Source organism: Misgurnus anguillicaudatus, chromosome 3 (genome assembly GCF_027580225.2).
Source record: "Misgurnus anguillicaudatus chromosome 3, ASM2758022v2, whole genome shotgun sequence".
Lineage (NCBI taxonomy): Eukaryota > Metazoa > Chordata > Actinopteri > Cypriniformes > Cobitidae > Misgurnus > Misgurnus anguillicaudatus.
Genome location: NC_073339.2, coordinates 13,372,243 through 13,396,732, shown reverse-complemented (window position 1 = coordinate 13,396,732; position 24,490 = coordinate 13,372,243). Strand labels below are relative to the sequence as shown.

At 40.2% G+C, this 24,490-nt stretch overlaps 2 protein-coding genes across 2 annotated transcripts in view; one reads left to right on the top strand and one right to left on the bottom strand.

The window, feature by feature from the left end:
• The window catches only part of LOC129445283 (uncharacterized), a 235,063-nt gene that overhangs the window by 191,799 nt on the left and 18,774 nt on the right, over positions 1-24,490 (bottom strand). The window lies entirely within an intron of this gene.
• Positions 9,474-12,583, top strand: LOC141359424 (uncharacterized). Its single transcript, XM_073861855.1, has 2 exons — positions 9,474-11,810; positions 12,199-12,583. Exon 1 carries the CDS (start codon positions 10,232-10,234, stop codon positions 11,621-11,623), a length of 1,392 nt encoding a protein of 463 aa, XP_073717956.1. The 5' UTR covers positions 9,474-10,231; the 3' UTR covers positions 11,624-11,810; positions 12,199-12,583.

The following is a 24,490-nucleotide window of genomic DNA, read 5'->3' as shown; positions in this document are numbered from 1 at the left end:
AAGTTGTTAGCATACCATTCGACCACTAGCAACATGATGTCACATCTCAAAAATGTGCACCCAAATGAGCATGGCATCTTGTACACACTGCATATTAATTTGTTTGTCACTTCAACTTTTAATGCTTAAAGGGAATTCCGCCCTAAAACGGAATTTAGGGTGTTTTTTCGTTGTTAACGAGTCAAACTTTCATTTAAAAGCATATTTATGACTGAAGAGCAACATTTAAGATATTTAAGATGTTCGTTTTCTGGTAAACTGGCCTTTGAATGGGAGTGAACAGGGCACGTCGCATGAGCGCACAAAATCTCCACCTTCACAACACCAAGAAGGCTCGACACAACGTGATACTCCACTCGAAGCACCACGCGGGTCTCCACACATGAACGCGAGCACCGAGAACATTGTTTGTGTACACAGATTTTAGTAAAAGCGAAAAGTTTGGAACAACTTACCGTGCTGTTAAACTGCGTCCCGCCGCCATCTTGCCAGTCATGAGCAATCGATCTCAGAATGCGACATAAGGAGGAAGGAGAGTAAAGATGGATAGCTCCTAAAGCATAGTTCCATATAAATGCACGGATAATTTGTTGTTTTGTCTCAAGTGAAAAACAATATTGACCCTGTAGTTGAAAAAGTAGCGTCCTATGGAGTCCATTCAATCGCATTCTGAAATCGATTGCTCATGACTGGCAATATGGCGGCGGGACGCAGTTTAACAGCACGGTAAGTTGTTCCAAACTTTTCGCTTTTACTAAAATCTGTGTACACAAACAATGTTCTCAATGCTCGCGTTCATGTGTAGAGACCCACGTGATACTTCGAGTAAAGTATCACGTTGTGTCGAGCCTTCTTAGTGTTGTAAAAATAGAGATTTTGTGCACTCATGCGACATGCCCTATTCACTCCCATTCAAAGGCCAGTTTACCAGAAAACGAACATCTTAAATATCTTAAATGTTGCTCTTCAGTCATAAATATGCTTTTAAATGAAAGTTTGACTCGTTAACAACGAAAAAACACCCTAAATTCCGTTTTAGGGCGGAATTTCCCTTTAATCCTGTTCTGTACACACACACTTCAATAATTTACGGGACTGACAATTGCATTCTACAACTGCATTAACTCCCGCAAACTGCAGTGACAACCGCGTTTACAGAAACTTTGCATAGTGTGTAGCCTAACCGAAATGAACAACTAGTAGTTAATAAAGTGTTTAAACGTGCATCATGGACATGACAGGTCTCTCTTCTGAAGAAATAAATTATTACAAGGGGGAAAAGTCTTCTGTATGTGCGGTACAGAAAATGACAGAGGCACAAGCGTTTGCTGCTCAGTGTTGCCAGATCTTGCACTAAAAAAACAGCGAACAAGAAAAATCCAATAATAAACCAAAATAAATCATAAATGGTATGTGAGTACAAAAAAGACGAGGACCTGGCAACACTGCAAGAGCGCGCGCAGCCTCACAAATGCGTACAATACACAACGACACAATGGAGGTTTATTGCAAAACATAATACTGTTCATCAAAGCTTTGAGTGATAAGCACGTGAGACGGCAGACTGTTGCTATGGTTATCTCCGTGTCAATCATCATATTTTCACATTTAAATGCGGTTGTCACTTCTGAAAGTTTGCAGCGTGTACGAGATCACAATGTGTGGAACTCCAGCTAAACAGTCACGTCTTAACACTTACTTTGCATCGCCCGCCACAAGCTATTGTCTGCAACACGACAAGTTATCATAACAGAGAAATTAATTTAGTTCATTTGTAAGGACATGAGACCGATCGGTGTCGTGGATGGAGCAGGCTGCAGGGAGTTTTTTCAAGCAATGTAACTGAGGTACCATATCACTTTGATGTCTCTTGATTTACTTGTTTTGTGTATGTAATATACGTTGTCAAATATGTTTAAACTTAAATAGACTACCTATAGAAGCAGTTATGTTTCTTTATATTAATTTGTCCTGTATTGACGTAATGCATCGTTAAACGTCGTTAACGTAGATGAAAAAATGGGCAACCAGATATTCGAATATTCATGGGTTTTTTAGGGAGAATATTCGAACGTCATTTTTGAGCAATTTTGACAGCCCTACTGCACACAATATCCAGTCGTCCAAGTAGGGAAGTACAAACACACCGTCCTGTTGCAGGGGCTCTAAGGCAATCTGCACACATTTTGTGAAAACTCGGGGGGCCAGAGAGAGCCCGAACAGGAGGACCTTGAACTGGCAGGTCTTGTGTAGAAAACTGAACCTTAGGAACTGTCTGTTCTCCACTGCAATGGGCACATGGAAATAGGCGTCTTTCAGGTCCACGGTAACAAACCACACAACTGGAACAACGGCTCGAATCACATTGTCTGTGCGCAACATGCGGAATGGTAGGCGTTTCAAGAACCTGTTTAGGCGCCTAAAATCCAGGATGGGTCTGAACCCTCCATCCTTTTGGGGAACTAGAAAGTAGCCGGAGTAGAAACCTCCCGAACACAGCAGAGGGTTTACCTCCTCTATGGCATTCCTCTGCATTAAACTTTGAACCTCCGCGATAGGGTGAGGCGTTGTCGGGCCACTGTGTTATATGTCTTGACCAGTACGTCGTCCGTACGTCTGCACTCTTTGTTAAGACAGCATACATCCGACACAGGGCTTCGTCTGGCGAGACGATGAGAGAAGCCACACAGGGCTCCAAAGACGGCATCGAACCGAGCCCTACTGTGTCAGGTGTGGACATGTCTGCCACCATGCGGGTAACACGGTCAGGCCAAAACGACAACGCTGATTGAAAAGCAGCTGATACTACCTCCGTAAAATCTTTGCAGTGCGGCCGACGTGCATCCTTTACTCCAGGTACCGAGCGGCACAACATGTTGGCTGGACCTGTAGACGCCGTTGGGACATCCAGCTCCAGTTTCGCCAGCGCACTCTTTAAGGTGTCACGTAATGAGAGTGCTGCGGAGGACGCCTCACTTCCCGTCCCCGGTTCGCTGCCACTGGCCGAGGGGAGCGGAGAAGACTGGGTAGGAGGCAACATAGCGTTGGACATAGGCTGACTAAAAGACTCACTGAAGAGCGAATCCGTGGCTGCCACCGATACGGCGTCGCACCCATCAACATCCGTTGACAGAAACGCATGCTCCATGGCAACCGTTTTTACAAAGCGATCCGCCAATCGCGTGATACAGGTGCGTCGAGCAAAGCTATCAAGCGGGCGTAGTAGCGTCGCACAAGGGAACCCGGGGAAACCACGGGTACTCGATGCGAGAGGTTAAAGTGTTAGGCAAGGGAACCCTGGTAAACCAATATTACTCGCCGTCAATGAAACCGCCAGAAGATCAACACGGCTTACCCGTCCGGTGTCAAATATCCTGTTGCGTGACCCGTGTGAGAGAAGCTTGTAAAACCAAGAGGTGATCGCTGGAAGACGCGACTCCGTTAACGATCCAATAGTAGAGTAATCAAATAATCCAAAAATCCAAAAAGAATCCAACTCAAACCAATCCAGTTGCAAACAGCTAAGTGGGGAGCGAATCGCCAGCCCAAATAAGCTGCACACAGAACGAAGTTCTCACCAAGCGAGAATGACAAAGAGAAAGTTCACGACGCCGTGATAGGCCTCTACCCGTGTCATGAGGTCACAGGACGACAACCAACCAACAAGCCCCCGCAACCAATGCGCGAGCGCATGATATTTCCACTCTGTAAATGCCTCTGGCAGTCTGGAGCTATGAAATAGAACTACACATTAGGTGAATAGTGTCTGCTGACATATTTAATTGTATGTACCGATTTTAGCATTTAATAAAGTCTCAATATATCTGGAACATGGGGTGGGTGCAATCCACTGCACCAATGGCATTATGGAAATCTGTAACACAAAATAATTACTGTCCTACTGTGATAATATATCACTTTTTATGGAGTAATCTGTTGTAATTCATGTTACTTGCAATCTTGTAGAATTCCTGCTTGATCTGGATGAATCTTCTGTGGCAGTTAGGAAGTTACCAAGTAAGTGTGAGGAGACAGGCTGGTGGAGGGATGTAGGGATGGCTCCCGCGAAACTAAAGTTTCGACACTGTGTCGAGATCCCGAAGCGTAGATGTTTCGAAACACTGCTCCGAAATGTGATTCGAAACACCCATGTCACGTGATGAAGTGATTCGAAACACCAAAGTCACGTGACTATGGCTAAACAAGTGTTTCGAAAGGTGGCGTACCTGTCGAATCTTAAAGCAACACTATGTAGTTTCCATGTAAAAATGACTTACAGCTCCCCCAAGGGGTGGGGAACCCTGGTCCTGGAGGGTCACTGTCCTGCAGAGTTTACTTCCAACCCTAATTAAACACACCTGAAAAATCTTGAAAGTCTTCAGGATCACTTGGAAATTAAATGCAGGTGTGTTTGATTAGGGTTGGAAGTAAACTCTGCAGGACAGTGGCCCTCCAGGACCCAGGGTTCCCCACTCCTGATGTAAAGACATGCAAACGACCGCTAGGCGTCACTGTGGAGGCAGTTTCGGATTGATGTTTCAAAGCCTTGAAATATACAGCACAATTGATTCAACTGTTTCAGTGTTTCACGAAGCCTCACTCTGCCCACCACTAGAGGGATGCTAAGAGCTGTCAAAGGACATGGGTGAGTTCGCTGCATGTTTATATAGGCTTCCACTCATGCCGATCAGGTGGACACCTGATTGCTGATTGTTGACAGCTGGTCGTAATTACGAGATAGTTTGGCAGATTATTTGAACGTGCTCCTCTCAAACTTTGTTAATAAAACATCAAATATTGGTTCAGCAAGAGGGAAATTCTTTATACCCAGTTAAAATAAAAAAACAATAAAAGTTTTCAAGGAGGTGTTCACCTGCAGTTTTTTACGGTTAGGTTTTTTTTGCACAATGATTAACATTGAGCCAGTGAAATTCCAAAATGTCATATTGTTATTGTCCATTTTATTTTTAATCATTATCTGTAAAATGCAAATTTGTGTGATATTCTGAAATAACAAGAGTCAGACTCATAACAAAATTAAATTTTCAAACATTACAAATAACCATATCTGTTGAATTTCAATTATGTAGAATGATGCACAGATTTTCCCAAATATTCAAATTAAATTAAATTAAATTAATATTCTTGACTCAAGTCAGAGTAAGTTATGTCCCAACCCTAAATACATAATGGATCTCTCCCGTGCTTAGAATTAAACATATGGGGATCACATTGTAAACAACATATTTAACAATAATTTTCAGCATGCTTCTTTCCAATGGTACATAAAAGCTAGTGTTTTTTATATTTTGAATATATTTTTAACTAGAGAAACTTTTAATTCCAGATACCTTTTAAATTCACTTTGTTACAATATGCATAGCTGAACACTTTTGTCAGAAAGTCAATGTAGTAACTGGGAACTAATGTCCTTTAGATGTTTCCTAGAGGGAACGTTTTTGAGTGTTGCACGCTGGAGAAGAGGGCTGTCAATCTTTGTATATGCTGCTGTTAACGTTCTGTAATGTGTACATATAATACAAGTAAGTTAAAGAGAGTTGTATGCTATTACATGTTATATTATATCCAGATTATGTTAATTGTAATGTTTATATTGATCGCGGTGTTCAGTATAATCGGTTATTAGCAGCCGCAATTTTGCCGCGATGTTTATGCTAATTCATTATTGTAATGCTAGCGCTACATGTAACGGTCACAAACATGTTTATTTATTTAATTATTAATATAAGCACCCATTACGTGTCCTTTTATGGTATTGTTGAGCATATTATCTCATGAATATTTCAGTTACACATATTTGTGTTTATATATTTCTACTGATAATACCATTTGGTGTTATGGTTTATATTTTGTTAGGTAATATTAATCTGATGGTGATTATTTGTAATTATGTTCTTTGTTTCTTTGTAGACCATTACATTACATTACATTGATATGAGCAGCATACACAGATGTTGGACCGTCAATAAATGTCTCATCCTAAAGACTTTCCTCCTCTCCTGATTCTCTAACCGGAATCTAGTCCATATTTGGCCGCCTCAATCAGCTGTTATTAAAATGTAGTGAGGTTTGCTACATTAATTTGGTCCTTCGAGCCGGATTCAGAGCAACATCAAACCAGTATGGACCCAACAGTAAGTGACACAGAGACAATGGATAGACCTCGCCGTAAGACTAATTTGCCATCTCACCTGGCTGATTATTAGGTTGATTACCCACCAGCAGCAGACCATCCTTCTAAAGCTTCATTGCCAGGTTCCAGTCAACCTAGAAGCAGCTCGAGGAAAACGTCTCATAGCGGTAACAGCTCTCATTCCCGGACCAGTAGGCGTTCTATTACCTCTACTGGCGTTTATCTTCCACCAGAACTCTCAAGTGTCCAGACCGCTGTTTTGGAGGAGAAGATTAAACAGAGACAGTTTGATAGTCTTAAGCAGCAAATACAGGAGGACTCACTCGCTGACATGGAATATCAGCGGCTGCAGACACAAGCTAAGGAAGCTCAGCGTGTTCAGGAGGAGGCTCTAGCAGCTAAGGAGGCTTTGTCTAAACACCTAGAGAGACAACGAAAACTGCAACAAGCAGAGACTGAATTAGAGGTAGCGAAGCTTGTATCTTCTATGCTTTCTATAGACTCTGGTTCAGCCACCCCGGTGCCTTCAAGCTCACCAGCCAGCCCTTTACCTCCATCTCAATACAATCAGAGTAGTCCAGTCATGAGTCCATCACATAGCTCTTTGTCTAAGCAGCCCTTTCCTCAGTCATCAGTAGTGACTTCATCCATGCAGCCTTTCTCAGCTGATCAGATACTGCTGGATGATGACTCGCAGCCGTCACTAAGACCACCGGAGCAGACATTACCTACCACAGAATCCGTGAGTGTTTCCTTACCTCCAGTGCTACACTTACCACAATCAGTGTCAGTCTCTACAGTATCACAGACTGCCAACATAACTGCGCCATTATGCTCTGTGATGTCATCATCGTATGTGGTACCTCAACCTCTCTCAGTAGCCACCGTTATGTCCACTACTGCACACCCCTTGAGTATGAGCAGGTCATCTGTGCCACAGCAGTCTACCACTGCCGCACTGCCGATGTCTACACGTCCATATGTGATACCGCAGACATTTCCTCCTCCAGTGACTACATATGCCCGTCAGCTGCAACTTCCATTTACCAGCAAGCAGGCATCAGCCAGGCCACCTAATGCTATCTTTAGTCAGCCACCCTCATTGCCGCATCTTCCCTATGCACATTCGGCATACCCTGATACAGAGTTACTGTTTGCTTCTGCTTATGGCATTCCACAACCTAAGCTACCAGTGTTTGAAAGTGGTAATGAGAGTGACTTCGCCTTGTTAAAATTAGGACTGGACAATTTGTTAAGTAGTCACAGCTATCTTAGTGAGCAGTACAAATACCATGTCTTGTTAAGCCATTTGAAACTTCCTAGTGCTCAGCAGCTGGCTAAAGCCTACATGTATCATTCACATCCATACTCTGCTGCGTTGCAGGCACTTCAGGACAAGTATGGACAGCCAAGACAACTTGTGCAGTCAGAGCTGGGTGCTATCATGAACAGTCCACCACTAAGGCTGGGCGATGCTAATGCTTTTGATTCCTTTGCTTTATCGGTACAATCGTTGGTAGGTATGCTGAGGACTCTTGAAGGCCAGAACGGTTATGAGCTCATGTGTGGCTCTCATGTGGATCGTCTGCTCAGCAAGTTGCCACCTGCCTATCGTGATGGCTTTGTTGAATACTGTCTAAGCAAAGGTATTCTCCAGACAGGCACAGACAAAACCTATACACTTCCAGATCTGGCCGTTTGGCTCGAGATTAAATCCCAAGCGAAGCGAATTTCCAGCCGAGCTGCAGCACTGTTCCATTGTGACTCACCCAAGTCCTATGCTAAATCCACAACTTTTGCTCGTCCAAAGGAGAGATTTACACCTGTTCTCTTGACCAGTGAGAGAGGCACGAAGGGCCCTGATGCTGCAACACAGAAGTCTAGCTCAAAGTCAAAGCCCAGGCCGTATTGTCCTCATTGTGATAGTAGGGACCATTACCTAAATGCCTGTGAACAGTTTAAGAAACTGACTACAGCTCAAGTTATTGCTTGGATTAAAGAGGGAAAGCGCTGTTGGAGATGTGGCCGGAATCATGCAGTGGAGGTCTGCAACCTCAAGCGTCCATGTGGTGTTTGTAAAGAGTTACATCTCACCGTTCTGCACGATTCTGTGAATGATACTTCCAGGGCCGTACTCATGGTCAGTCTGCCACCTACCAGAATATACTTTGACCGTCCTAACTGTTCACCAAAGGTTATGTTGAAAGTAGTCAAAGTTCTTCTTCACAATGGTCGACGAACTATGGAAACCCACGCAGTTCTTGATGACGGGTCTGAAAGAACAATAGTGCTTCAGCCAGTAATGGAGCAGCTCAAGTTAACTGGTACTCCAGAATTGCTCCCATTGCAGACAATTCACCAGTGTCACACAGAACTTAACAGGTCATCTGTGTCTTTCGAGGTGTCATCAGTATCCAAGCCAATGAAGAAGTTTGCTATACATAATGCATTCACTGCCACCGGTTTGTGTCTAGCAGAGCACAACTACCCAGTGGCTGCTCTCCAGAAGGCTTATCGACACCTAAAGGACCTTCCACTGCCTCCTATGGACAGAGTGAAACCGCTGCTTCTTATCGGGTCGGATATGCCGCATCTCCTGACACCAGTTCAGCCCATTTGTAAAGGCCCCATAGGAGGACCCATTGCTGTTCATACACTGCTAGGATGGTCTCTCCAAGGCCCGATGAGTCCCATGCAGCCCTCACGTGGAAGTCAGCAGTGTCTTCACATTACGTCAGTTTCAAATCGTGACGATCTGATCCAGCATGTGGAAAGACTCTGGCAAGTTGACACTCTTCCATACAATACCAAGATGGTTACAAGGTCCAAACAGGACAAAGAGGCTTACACTTTACTGCAGAATGCTACCATCAGGGTGACTGTGGCTGGTATACAACGTTATGCTACACCACTGCTGAGACGAACCCCCCTAAACTTACTCCATGCAGATAAAACAGCTGTTCTTCCTAGTTTGCGCCGTATTGAGCGCAGACTGGCACGGGATCCTGAGAAGGCTAAAGTTTACTGCAATGAGATCACTAAGTTGGAGTCAGCCGGGTATGTGTCTAAGATAACTGCAGAGGAAGCAGACCAGAATGCAGAGTCTTGGTTCATACCGCACCACATGGTGCAACACAATGGTAAAGACAGAATTGTCTTCAACTGCTCCTTCCAACATCAGGGACAGTTCTTAAATGAACAGCTTCTACCAGGACCAACTTTGGGACCATCCTTACTCGCCGTCCTCCTGAGATTTTGCCAACACACCGTTGCTATCAGCGGGGACATCAAAGGTATGTTCCACCAAGACCTTTGAGAGAGAAGTGGCTTACCTGGGTAGGAGAACTCCCAACTCTTGTAAAGCTTCAGTTCCCTCGAGCATACACCCCAGTCTCTGCTGACCACCCTTCTGTCACCCGAGAGCTTCATGTCTTTAGTGATGCGTCGGAAAGGGCATACGGTTCGGTGGCATACTTACGCACCACAGACCATCAAGGACAAGTTATTCTTACCTTCGTCTTAGCCAGGTCTAGAGTAGCACCTCGAAAATGCCTGTCTATGCCTCGTTTGGAGCTGTGTGCTGCCCTTACTCGCCCACAGTTGGGGAAGGTGCTCCAAACAGAGTTGACCATACCCATCCATAAGGTCACTTTCTGGTCTGACTCTACCACTGTGTTGTACTGGTTGACATCTGAATCTTGCCACTACAAAGTGTTTGTAGAAACGCGCGTGGCAGAGATCCAGACTCTAACAGAGATGGCTGAATGGAGGTACGTGGATTCGCGTAACAACCCTGACGACCACATTACACGGGGTCTTACACTTACCGACTTAGCAGGCTCGCATCAGTGGAGCTCAGGTCCAGCCTTCCTTGTTCAGCCACCTGACCAATGGGCATCAATGCCCGAATGATAACCTGACAGCAGTGAACTAAAGAAATCTGTCTTTGTGGGATCTGTTTCAGCATCTAATAGTTCGCTTTCTCCAGATCCAAGCCAATTCCACACATGGCAAGAGCTCGTTAAGGCCACAGTCAGATCCCTGCATGGGGCGGCTAGCACCAACACTGACCCTTCTATGGAGGCTTCCGAATATATTAAAGCAGAAAAGCTGCTTCTGTCACAAGCTCAAATAAACTCCTTTCCTATTGAGGTTAAAGCTTTGAAGGCCGGACATCCTATTCCACATAACAGTCGCTTAGGCTCACTTGCCCCTGAATATGATGATGCCACTGGTCTTGTTAGAGTCGGTGGACGGCTACGACGTGCTAGTGAACTTGATTTAGAGGCCATACACCCAATTGTGTTAGACCCTAGCCATCATATCACTAAGTTGCTGATAAAGGACACAGATCAACGACTCCTTCACCCTGGCCCTGAAAGGGTTCTAGCAGAACTGCGCCGACAGTATTGGGTACTTCGAGGCCGAGAAGCAGTTCGTAAACACCAACATACTTGTCGAGACTGTCAGTTGTGGCGGGCCAAGCCTCAAACCCCACGTTTGGCGGATCTACCCCCCTGCAGGTTAAATCTGTACAAGCCACCTTTTTATTCTACTGGTGTAGACTGCTTTGGTCCATTCGCAGTCAAAATTGGACGCCGCCAAGAGAAAAGGTGGGGGATTATCTACAAATGTCTAACGACACGGTGTGTGCATCTGGATCTATTGGAGCATATGGACAGTGATGCTTTTCTGCTCTCTCTGCGGCGTTTCATAGCCCGCCGTGGCAAGCCTATGGAGCTGTTGTGCGACAATGGCACCAACTTTGTTGGAGGTGATCGGGAGTTAAGAGAGTCCTTTGAATCTATGTCTGCAACACTACAGGAACAGCTAGTGGAGCAGAAAATCCGATTTCGCCATAACCCACCGATTGCTCCTCACTTTGGGGGTACCTGGGAGCGCAAGATAAAATCAGTTAAAGCAGCACTACGTGTGATCCTCCGAGAGCAGTCCGTGCCTGAACCTGTACTTCAGACCCTACTGGTAGAAGTTGAAGGCATCTTGAACTCCAAGCCACTCGGTTACGTATCCTCGGATATTGCGGATGTAGACCCTGTGACTCCGAACTTACTACTTATGGGTCGTCGAGATGCGTCTCTACCTCAGGTTTTGTATGACCCTAACAACCTGCTTGGAAGACGGAGATGGCGACATAGCCAGGTGCTGGCTGATTGTTTCTGGGCTGCCTTTATTCGTCAATACCTCCCAGGTATGCAGGGACGTCCCAAGTGGAAGACAGATGGCATAGAACTGAAAGTAGGGCAAGTCGTACTTGTTGTCGACCCACAAATTCCACGTTCACTCTGGCCTGTAGGAACAGTTACAGAGACCTTAACTGGAGCTGATGGTAGAATCCGTATTGCCAGGGTCAATGTTAAGGACAAAGTTTATACTCGCCCAGTTGTGCGATTAATCCCATTGCCTCACCTTGAGGACAATGACACGAGCTCCACCAACAGACTTTCTTAGAGTGTTCAATTATCTTGACAGATAATTGGGGGCGGCTGTGTCAGAAAGTCAATGTAGTAACTGGGAACTAATGTTCTTTAGATGTTTCCTAGAGGGAACGTTTTTGAGTGTTGCACGCTGGAGAAGAGGGCTGTCAATCTTTGTATATGCTGCTGTTAACGTTCTGTAATGTGTACATATAATACAAGTAAGTTAAAGAGAGTTGTATGCTATTACATGTTATATTATATCCAGATTATGTGAATTGTAATGTTTATATTGATCGTGGTGTTCAGTATAATCGGTTATTAGCAGCCGCAATTTTGCCACGATGTTTATGCTAATTCATTATTGTAATGCTAGCGCTACATGTAACGGTCACAAACATGTTTAGTTATTTAATTATTAATATAAGCACCCATTACGTGTCCTTTTATGGTATTGTTGAGCATATTATCTCATGAATATTTCAGTTACACATATTTGTGTTTATATATTTCTACTGATAATACCATTTGGTGTTATGGTTTATATTTTGTTAGGTAATATTAATCTGATGGTGATTATTTGTAATTATGTTCTTTGTTTCTTTGTAGGCCATTACATTACATTACATTGATATGAGCAGCATACACAGATGTTGGACCATCAATAAATGTCTCATCCTAAAGACTTTCCTCCTCTCCTGATTCTCTAACTGGAATCTAGTCCATATTTGGCCGCCTCAATCAGCTGTTATTAAAATGTAGTGAGGTTTGCTACAACTTTAGTAAATGCAGTGCATCTCATTCTTCAACGGGATTTCAATAGTCTTTAAATTCTGGCAGTTTTCGTTGTCTCTCTGGTCTCATTCGTGGAGCAATCGCGCCACCTATTGGCTCACTCTGGGTTGACATTTCATTGCCTCTTTAGTAGGTATTCACTGTCCCTAACTTGACAGTTTATAGTTTTTGCAGTTCTACTGGAATGTCATTTGTATTCTCACTGTTGTTTCTTTATTGTGTTCATTAGTCATCAATGATCACATCATATTATCGAGTGCATGGAACTTGAATGTACAGTAGTTGTCATGTTGTCTCACCAGAACAGCTCTGAATCGTTTGCCCTGTGGCAATGATCAGCGATTGTACTGAATCCGCATACAAATACAGTAGGTGTGACGCACTATTTGGCATCAGAAGAGTGCGTGCTTGCTGCATGCGCACCACCGGATTTTTGAAAGCCCGCATACATTGTAAGCATGAGTTGTGAATGCGCCTACAGGAGAATGTAGTCGAACGACTGTGTACACGTACGAGTCAGATAAACGTTGCAAGGCTGTGCTCTCTGTTGAATGCACATTGGTGACTACTGGAAGCTAGTTATTATACTGCTTTCCCCATTATGTTCTTGAATCAGAACAGCCCCAAGGCCTCAGCAATGATCTTGGTTGGTGCTTTCTTATCAAAAAATTATTTCAGCTTCTGCCAACTTTTATTTTAAGGCCTGAAACACCTGTTTGTTCAGGATAAAATACGAATGAATCATTATTTTATCATCTCCTTAGTGACTCTGTAAGAGATGCAACGTGTGCTATATCACACAAGCCCCAGAAACTTTTCTGACAATAATAACATTCATATTATATTGCCACTTTCTTAAGTGTCAATCCACAGCTCACAAGACTCTGATCACGAGTTTCTTGGCTGGAAGCACATACAATATCATATTCTCACACCTCCAAAACCTGTGAGTGCTGTTGATGTTACATTCATATGGATAGTTGATAGGATTCATGTTGATAAAGAGGACATATTCAAGTTGATCTGTTTGGTGTTTAATGACATGTAATTCTTTTAGCCTACTTGCAGCGTCTCCCACGTTGTCTCATCTATAATACTGCTTGTAGCCCCAGAATCAATTAACATGTCCAGATCGACCCAACAGACTATAAATGTTGATGTGTTTAGGTCACAGTCTTTCGCTATGAATGCATACTGGTAATCGTCAGTTCTCTTAGTTTCTCCACTGACATATTTAGCAGTTTTTAGTTTTGCACATTTTGGTCAAATATTTGTGTCTTTGCATTTTCTGCATTTCTGGCCCCTTGCCAGACAGGATGGGTCTTTGGTGATCTAGTTGTCCACATTGTAAGGGGAGCAAATATGGCCCCATCCATCCGTTTGGCCCAACGATGGAATCCAAACGGCATGGCCTATGATTATAGCGCGGTCGGTCTTTTCCGGCGCTTATAAAGACATATTAACGTTACGCAACTTTACACCTGACTCCATATGAATCAAATTGATGTAATTTTGGAATTTGGATAAACATTTGATCATTCTATTTACTCATGTTAACATTGAACTGATTCATTCGATTACCAATATCATATCAGCCCACACCGGCCGTTGTGCGGGTTCTGAAACATAAACTCAACCACACTAGAGGTTCTGACTTATATAGCCCTTGAATAATCATCACAAATACCCACAACTTAGTTAGGGTTAAGTAATTAAACTTAACCACACCAGAGGTCCTGACTTATATAGCCCTCGAATAATCATCACAATTAAACACAACTTAGTTAGGGTTAAATAATTAAACTTAACCACACCAGAGGTCCTGACTTATATAGCCCTCGAATAATCATCACAATTAAACACAACTTAGTTAGGGTTAAATAATTAGTCTATCCGCGTAACCAGAGGAAATGGTTGAAGCAACTGCCCCATGCTAGCCTGACTACGTCAGACTTCGTACTTCCGCTAAATTTCATTACGCTTCTGTACTCAGTCTGAGATACCTCCCATTCAAACCGTTTTCCTCCGGTCTCAAAACGTCCGTCCAATCAACGAACAGAGGGCGGGCTGAGAGCCGTGACGTAGACGCTAAACGCCGAATCACGGTTGTAGTTTGTTGTTGTGGACATGGAGATACAGAAAGCTATTTGCTCTGTTGTGGAGAACCGGCACTTGCCAACTTAAACCCGAACAAGAAAAGTGTTTGTTAAACATTTGAATGGAGATTATGTTGTTGCCCTACTCCCGACAAGTTTTTGGAAAAGTTTAATTTATCAACTTTACCGATCGTCAGCGAGAAACTGTGTGCAGCACAGCTTGACGTGCACAACGATCGAGAAATCATGGAATGGAATTATATTGTTCACAGTTAATGGTGGAGGACGCGTGGGCAAGCATTCTTTGGTGACATTCCTGATTAACCAGAAAATAAGGTAGGAAGATTTAATTTACATATGGTTATGGTTGTCTGGTGGAAGAGTTTGAGAGGAGAGAGGGGCTTTCCTCCCGTTAGACGTGAGTGGAAAGCTACCGTAAGGATAGTGTTCAACTAGCTCTGGCACGATTTACTTAACATAATCTGCAAAAGTCCTTCATAGCCATGTTAACTCTGGTATTTCGCTCGATGGGTTTATACGTGTATTTTACAGCAGAGATTCGATGCGGGTGATCCGGCGCATAAAGCACATCATATCCAAATGTTATGTGTGATTGGCTTACGTTTAGACCAATGATTTTAAACTTCAGACAAGCCCCTCCCACGAGAAGGAAAACGATTGTCAATTATGCCCAGCCAGACTCTGTCTATGAAGCGAAGCAAAATAGCAGAGGATGGTATTACCAGGCTAGCCCCATGCTGGCATGCCCTTATTAAAAATACTTACGCAACCCCAGCCAACTACCTATATACAACTTAATACAGATCTCAAACTATGACCAGAGGTCCAAGTTAGCACCGTCTAACCTGGTATAGCGAATCATATGACATACAACAACTTAATCAAAGTAAGGACTATCATCAGGCTTATCTCTCTATGGCCTGCCTATAGTAATGTAATTGCTGGACATCTTAGTTCACCGGTATAGACAATTGGCATGAATTTATACCCCGGTCATAGATTTATGGTGACAAAGGATATCGTAATGCTTATAGTAACTTAAAAGAGTCAATAATACAGAGCAAATTAGCATGAATGCAAACGTAACAATTTATTAACCAGGTAGGTAAAACATAATTCAGAAGCCAATTTACATTCCAATTCAAATACGAAACAAACGAAAAACCATTGCATACCTGGTGAGGAGATGAAGATCTGGTTACAGATTCCTCAAAGTAAAATAAAAATTCATGATGCTGTGCCAGGACAGCATCATGGGGGTGCATTTCTAGATATAGAAAGTCCCCCTGAACTATTCTACATCATTTCCTGAAATATCCAGAGAGACAAAGCATATAGGAATTTGGTACTGATTGGTTGTTGTAAAACTCAGGGGTGTTGCCTAATATACATACAGTGGGTGATTGATCAACATGTCTAAGGTAGGAATTGTCTCCCAACATTAGGTTAAGTTTACAGATTAACATTGAATCCTGTTGTCATATTAATAAACCCAAATGTACCACTTGCATTAAAACACTTCATATAACACCAAACAAAACCAGTTTCAGATTATTTGTACATGTAGAATGTAGCATTCCATATACAGTTTGCTTTTAGAACATGAGGAGAGGGGGACGAGAAAGTGTGGTAGGGTGTGTGACTCTTCTGTCTCCTCCCATGGTGTAACTGTCTTGGGGGGTTGATGTGAATTCTTTGAGAGAGGTTTCAGACGATAATTGAACAGGAATTAGAAAGCAGTTCCCTGTGAATTCAGCCATTTGCTGCTGGCTTCAGGAAATACCTTTTGTCAGGGTTTGGCACCACCTTACAACATCTATAGCCGTGTCTCTCTGTTTTTTCTCCCCCTTGTTTTGAGATTTTTATTTGGTATTTTTCTTTTCTCTGTTCAACATGAACACTGTCTCTTTTGCTCTTTCTGGCATGCATGACAGATATTTGTAGTTTTACATGCTCTTTTGCATGGCTATTTCCAGCTTATTAGTTCAGTTTCTTTGTCTAATAGTTTTCTCTGAATCTGAAGTAATTAGCTGGGCAAAGCAAAGACAAAACAAATGTAAAGACATCGATTTAAATCAAGCATAATACAAACTCTTTACTCGTCTCCATACTGTATACGTAATGATGTCACTCGCATCACACATAATACTCAACACATTGTACAAGCAATAAATGTACATTAACATTAAGAACTGCGTGGATCCAATAAACCTCTGTTTTTCCTCTAACAATTTACATTCACTTAAGACTTTACTCAGCCAGACCTGTATGTTGACATGATGTTTATTTATTTCTGTTGGTACATAAAATATTTGGGTGGTCGGGCTGTTTCCCAGTGATATCCAGGAAACACCTCTGTGTATATAGCTAAATAAATGTATCTATAAGGACAATATTTTTTTCTTCTGAAAATCTATGCCATGTAGTTTAATCCGCTGTCTAAAAGAGACCAAAAATAAAAATTCTGTCATCGTTTATTTGCCCTCATGTTGTTCTAAACCTGTATGAATTTCTTTAAAAAAAAGAAATAAATGATGATAACCACGTAGTTGACGGTACCCACTGACTTCAATAGTAAGACCAAAAATACTATGGAAGTCAATGTCAAATGTGTGACCATCGTTTATCAAAATATCATCTTTTTCAAAAGACAGAAGCTTATGCAGATGTAAACTCATATAAGTACATAATGACTGAATTTTCATTCCTGGTGATCTATCATTTGTGGCAACTTTAAATTTTTGGATGTTTCACATAATCTGTTTGAGTCACACGAAGATAAAGGTCATAAAGTGTAAATAAATAAATTTAATTTAGTTCACAAACAATGAAATATCTGACATCAAATAAATTAATTATTTAGAGAAAAAATCTACATTAAATATTTTAAAAATAACACAAGTTTTAAATAAATAATTTAATTTCATTAGATAATACAGCTTGGGGAAAATTACATTCAGTAAAATTTTGTGTAGCTCCTGTCTGTCCAGCAAAACAGGAAGAAAATAAATAGTGCATTATAAAAGCTCGAAGTTAACATATTCATTACATAATTTAAATAACAACATTAACAATAATCATTGCTCTGTAATAAATAACATAAGAATAAGTGATTTACAGTGATTACAGTTGGAAAAAGATCACTTTTCCGGTAAAAAATTTCTTTGTTGCCTCTCAAGTCCACTAGAAGAGGCTGTGTCGAGTCGAGTACTGTACATTGTATGACCGTCTTCTGTGCCAACGTCGTCTTATTCGTGCACAGCAACCACAAAGCAAACACTAAGGAGAGAGAGAGAGAGAGAGAGAACATTAGACAAACTTTATAAGTCAAAACAATGAACTCTCAAAAACTGTGTTTTATGATTAAAACAATCCCAGTGAAGTTATTATATAATATAACAAAGTTATTTACAAAATTTCTATTATAAATAATCACTTAATAAACAATACACATATTTTACATTCTGTCATCAAGAAACTTACACAAAGGAGAATCCAGCAAGGTACAAGCAAGATGGCTATAGCACAAGGAACAATTATAGCCACAACCCACGCTGCACTAGTGCTGTTGTTTGGCCCAGTAGTGTTCACCACAGAGGGAAATGGGGTTGGAGTAGTTGAGTTACTGGCTTCTAAAGACCAATGTTTTGGGAAAAATTTTAATAACGTTAATAAAAAAGAAAACAGGAAGTCTCTGCTCAAGGAATACTATAAAATTGCTGTGTTATTTTCAACCCACCATTGGGTCAAAAAAGGGATAAACCGTTGGGTTAAATTAACCCAGAACATTTTCATATTTTGTCCAACGCTGGGTTGAAAATAATCCAGCATTTATAAGAATGTAAAGAGCTATTAATATTTCAAATGAATGAAGAAAAACATACCAATATTAACAGTGATAAGTGCTTGGAGAAAAGGACTTGGAAACTTGAAGTCTTTATCTGAGAAAACATACTCGACATTGGCCTCAATCACAGATGAATTACCCCTGGGGAAATTTAAATATAAACATTGTTGAACATAAGGAGATAATTTAAAGTGATCACATCATCATAAATGATACTTGTTCTTTCACATCTCATTAAAAAATATGAACTCATGACTTACGTAAAATTGGCTTTTTTGAACACAAATGGAGTGGCGTTTGGGTCATTGAGGATCACGTTCAGCTGAACAGGTTGGCAAAAAACACATTAATTAGTATTATTTATAATCAATAAATATGTTAATGATATTTATGATTGTTTTATGCTGTGTTTCATTTAAATCATCTTCATTTCATATTGGCATTTAAATCTTAAAATATTTTCATATACACTAGCACTATTTCAAAAAGTTTAAAACTCACCAATTTATTTATTGAATCCTGGATTACTGTGTATGTGCTGTCCCTGAGTACAAGTTTCTCAGACATGCTGACATTGCTGATTTCAAATCCAAAATTGAGGGAATACGAGTTATCAGAAATTTCTTGAAAAGAAGCAAAACACATATAAGACATTAGTGCATGTACAAATCTTTTTTATGTAATATAAAGTCATTGTTTCCTTACACAAACTTACTTGTATAGGTGACATTCACAAAGCTCACAGGATCACTGAGTTTTTGTACTGTCAGATCTCGTTTGGTTCTTAGACGTTTGTCCAGCAGATTGTTGGCAACCTGTAGAACAGCGCTTTCAGTTGGTAGGGAGCCACTCGTTATAAAAACAAGCTTGATGTAAATAATTGCTTTTCCAAGTCTGAAAAAGGTGAATCAAAATAATTTTGAGAAAGATAATAAACCAAAACAATGGCAGTTTATTTGAGTATGCGAGTAACTTTTAGCACTTACACAGTCGGAGTTGGAGTTGTTGTCAAGCCTATAAAATAAAAAATTGTTTGATGATTATGCAAATAAATGCTATTTGTGAAGTATGACATTTAAAACATGTATTACATTATTTAAATACATTTATTAAAGTAGTAAATGTATTAAATATTGTGGTAAATTATCTGTTTAATGTTGCATTCATGAGACGTACTATTTTCATTAAGAATTTTCTGAAGAAATGTACTGGGTGACTGGATGTCATTTTTTGGTGAGATATTGTATTCCAGAACAGCCATGATTGCAGTCAAATTATTCCTAGGGAAGATACAAAAATAAACTATTGTTAACAAAATAAATAAGAAAGCACTATATTACACAAAAATCCAATGATAAATTGATGATGATATGATGAAAACACTAACTTGATTAATGAGTAAAATTAATCTTGACTTACAAGAATTTGGCCTCATCAAACTGGACTGGATTGGCTGATGGATCATTTAGGATCTTGTTTAGCTACAAACAAAATAGGAATCATACAAAATTAATTGAATTATTCATTAATTTACTTTATGTGGGAAAAATGTCTAAATTACATGAAGTGTTTTAACCCACCAATTCATTTATTTTGTTTTGGATGAGTTTGTAGGTGCTGTTCCTGTTTTCATATTTCGTTGACATTAATACATTGCTGATCACATATCCAAAGTTGAGGGCATATGAATGATCAGAAATTCCTTTAAAAAAAAGTTGACATTAGTTGTCTATTTTTACTTGGGTAGACCATCAATATATGAAGTCAATAACAATATTTTTTGATGTGATGGTCATTATTACTATTAATTTTATGTATTTAAAACAAATAGCCATATAGCCAAAAAAAGTAATTTAGTGAGATTTAAGTTGATGTCCACACTTATATGCAACCTTTGTAAATACATGCTCATACACTATTCATACAAAGATTTAAATTTCAAGTTGTAAGGTTGTTGATGTTTGGATTTTATTTTCATGTTTGGATTTCTTAATGTCTTTCATCTGCATTTAGATTCTGCCTCATCTCATGATTTGGGACAGCACATTACAAAATTAGTATGAATTTCAATCTCTACTAAGTGTATATGTAAACATCTTTTCTCAATTATTTGAATTCTCTCTTTTAATTTATGCATTACATGTATCGTTCTGGAGTGAGCAAGGCATATGGATGCTCATTTATGGTTGAAATTTAGACACAAGTGAGTTTTCCAATAGCATCGCTAACCAGAATATCAGCATAGTAACTATTTAAGTGTTTCCCAAAACCATCTTTCAATCTAACATTCCCAAACTGCATTGCAAACTTGTGGTAGGAACTACAGCTAGCATGAAAGATGAAGATGTTCGGTGTGTTTGATTTCACGCTACGCAGACTGATCATTGACAGCATAGTAACTAGTAATAGCAGTGTTTCCAAAAATTACAGGAACTACAGCTAGCATGAAAGATGAAGATGTTCGGTGTGTTCAATTACGCAGACTGATCATTGACATTAAATGGCAGATGAAGTCAGACACACCTGATTAAACTGAGCCGCGGTGAATCGCTGTAGACGAACAAAAGCTAAACAATCAAAAAGACTTTTATTTTATTGATTTTATTTGTGGACAGCGAGCAACAATATGGAAAATCAGATAAGTTACTTTTAGTCAGCCTTTGTAAGATGACTAAGGGACTATTAAGCAACTAGATATTTAAGGGTATTCGATTTTGAAGTCTATCAGCATGTTCAGTGGATTTGGATGTTTGAAGACTTGTAAATGTGTAGCTTTATTAAATAACAGAAATTGTTTAAAAGATTGTCTGGAAGTAATATAACGAATAGTGTTTGTTTGTTTGTTTGTTTGTTTGTTTATTCTGAGTAAATCTGAGGTCCCGGAGTAAACCCACGCTAACACAGGGAGTACATGGAAGATCCACACTAAAAGGCCAGGTAACAGTGTAACGAATTACTGTTGACAGGGAGTATTAAGAAGAGTAATGAGTAATTTATTCATGTATTTTAGTAACAAGCCCAACACTGTTTGCAACACAATGTTTCATTTGAAAGTAGTAGAGAAAAAACACTTTCCCAAAGCTACAAAAACTCTGATCAAGATATTTGTCAAAGACAGGAATGGAGTTCTTTGTTTGTATACCACTTATGTTTAAATAATATATTCATAAAAAACTTACTGTTATATGAGACATTCACGTTGCTCACAGGTTCACCAAACTGTGTTGCTCTGTCATCTTGTTTAGTTGTGAGATTTGCATTTAGTGTAGAAACCAACTCCATAATTTTACTTTCACTTGGCGTTAGGCCCAATGTTTCAATCACAAGACGAATGCTAATAAAAGCCGTCCCACTGTTCAAAAAGAAAAAAAATGGATGAGAAAATAAAAATAGAAGAGAAAGAACAATAATGATTTCCTTATACAAAATTAATGAACTACTCTCTTACGAAATTTGAGCATCAGTAGTGGTCTGGGAATTGCTGGCAGGAGGAGTTGTTAGGCCTGAAAACACAAAGTTAGGACTGATGAAGGGAAACAAATAACAAGAAAAGGTAGAACAATATGCTGTAAAATTCACAAATTTTTTTTTTTAATCTTTTATTGTAATAGAATTGACATACTGTTTTGCAAACGAAGCTCATTTAAGAAACTGACAGGTTGTATGTGATCTGTATCCGTAAAAACACAGTTCATGAAAACCTCAATCTGCTTTTCTTTTGTCGTGATGGAATAAAATGAATGTTAGAACTTTAATCATGATTGTAGAGGTTAATCTAACAGGGTTAAATGGTTCATGGTAAAAATACAATTTAAAGAACATTTACTTAAGACTCCATAACTTACGTGACTCGGGAGAGTGTAGCATCAAAAGGAGGTTTAGCAGGATCATTCAGTAGAGTGTTAAGCTATAAGTAAAAAAATAAATTAAAATGATTTAACATGACAAACAGACTACAAAACATTGAAATTTCTGACCACCTGTCTTGTTGTAAATGCTTACCGCAGCATTGACATTATTCTGAACTTGCTCGGCAGGGTTGCCTTTAGGCACATGACTGTTTGACGTGCTGACGTTACTCAGATTGAATTCAAAGATGACGTCGTAGGAGGTGTCCGAAATTTCTGTTTGTATAAAATATAAAATATTTATTTTGTCCTAGTAGGTATATCAACTTTTGATTTTTAATATAAGCTATAGATAATAAAAAATAGAACTTTAAGGGGCGGTTTCCCGGACAGGGATTAGACTAGTCCTAGACTAAAACATTTTTAAGAGCTGTTCAAACTGAAAACAACTTGCACTGACATATCTTAAAATACATCAGTGACCTTTGTTTTGCCTCAAAATGCAAACAGGTAATATTTTTAGTAAGGCATGTCTGTGTGTTAAAACTAGTTAGATTTCCTGTTAAAACTAAGGCCTAGTCCTGGATTAAGCTAATCCCTGTCCGGGAAACCGCCCCTAAATGTAAAAGACTTCAACTTACTGTTATAGGTCACATTCAACAGCTTGAGTGATTTATCAAGTTGTGACTCTCTGGAGTCCCTGAGAGTTTTGATAGCACGGAGCACATGAGCTTCACTGGGGACTGGAGATGAGGAGTTGAACGTCAATTTGCTCGTCACCACTGCAGAATCAATTCTGTAAAAGGCACCAATTTTATTAAATACAGTTCAGGGCTTTACATTAACATAAAGACTGTATAACAAGCATTTACTGTAATGTAACATCTACACTCACTGCTGCTGGAAAGACGTCACATGGGAGAGTTTTGTTGTCAGGGGAGAAATTGTTGTTGTGGTCAGATCTGACAAATCATAAATAAAATAAAAAATAAAAAATTTTATGAAAAATACTGCATGTTTTATCATGTTCCACCCCAGTGGCGGTTCTACACGGAGGCCAAGGGTGGCCCGTGCCTCTGTAGACATGTCCCTGGCCACCCCTGTGGCCACCCCGTGCTGACCAAATAAAAAAGTATAAATTTATTTTGATTTTACACGCGAGCGCCAAAAGCGGAACTAATGTGACGCAACGTTCTAAACGGGCAAATTAGAACGGCGCACCCAACCACTGTACCTGGCTGCAGGTGCTGCTCAGCGAGTGTCTCAATTCGTTCTCAATCGCCCGATGTTGAGAATGTGTATGCAGATTTGGGCACTGGTAAGGACTCTAGCTCACTTCACATTGGGACACAGTTCATTTGTTCTCCTGGCGTGGCTGCTTAAGCGCGGTGATCATTCACAGCTGTTACTCATCAACAACCGGTAAAACCAACATCTCGCTAACTTTTTAAAGTTTACACATTGTAAAAAGCGCTGTTATTATGCTCTTACATATACGTGCATACAATTGGAGGAATATAATTAAATGTTACATATAAAAATTTTTACAATATAAATATATATTATTTTAAATACTGATTAGATTGTGGTCCCTAACTGTCTAGCAATGTGTGTTTATATGTAAACTAAAACAAACGTTTGTCTTTATAAAAGTTTGCATTTCATAAAGTTTATTGAGTAGGCTCGCATGATTTTCGGTTGGGGGGCTTTAGAAAAGAGCCCAGCTCCCCTTTTGCACCTGCACTCACTCTTTTATTAAATAAATATTTATATGATTGTAAAGTAAAATAAAGTTTACGTGGCAGTTTCCCGGCAAGGGATTAGACTAGTCCTAGACTAAAGTAAATGTAAGAGCTGTCCAAACGGAAAACAACTTGCAATGCCATATCTTAAAACCCTGCTGAAAAAAACTGCATCAAACCAGCATGGGAATTATGCTGGTCTATGCTGGTTTGATGCTGGTTTAGCTGGTGGTCACCAGCATACCAGCACCAAAACACAACATATGCTGGTCTTGCTGGTATGCTGTTTTTTTCAGCAGGGAATACACCAGTGCCCTTTGTTTTGCTTCAAAATGCACACAAGTAATGTATTTAGTAAGGCATGTTTGTTAAAACTAGTTATATTTCCTAATTAAACTACGGCCTAGTCCTGTCTTAAACTAATTCCTGTAACCACCCCTAAAATCTTTAAATATAATTTCTTGCCATTTTTTTATGTGCCCCTCTGGAAAAACACTGGCCCCCCAAGTGAAATTTGTCTAGAACCGCCACTGTTCCACCCTGCTGTTTAGT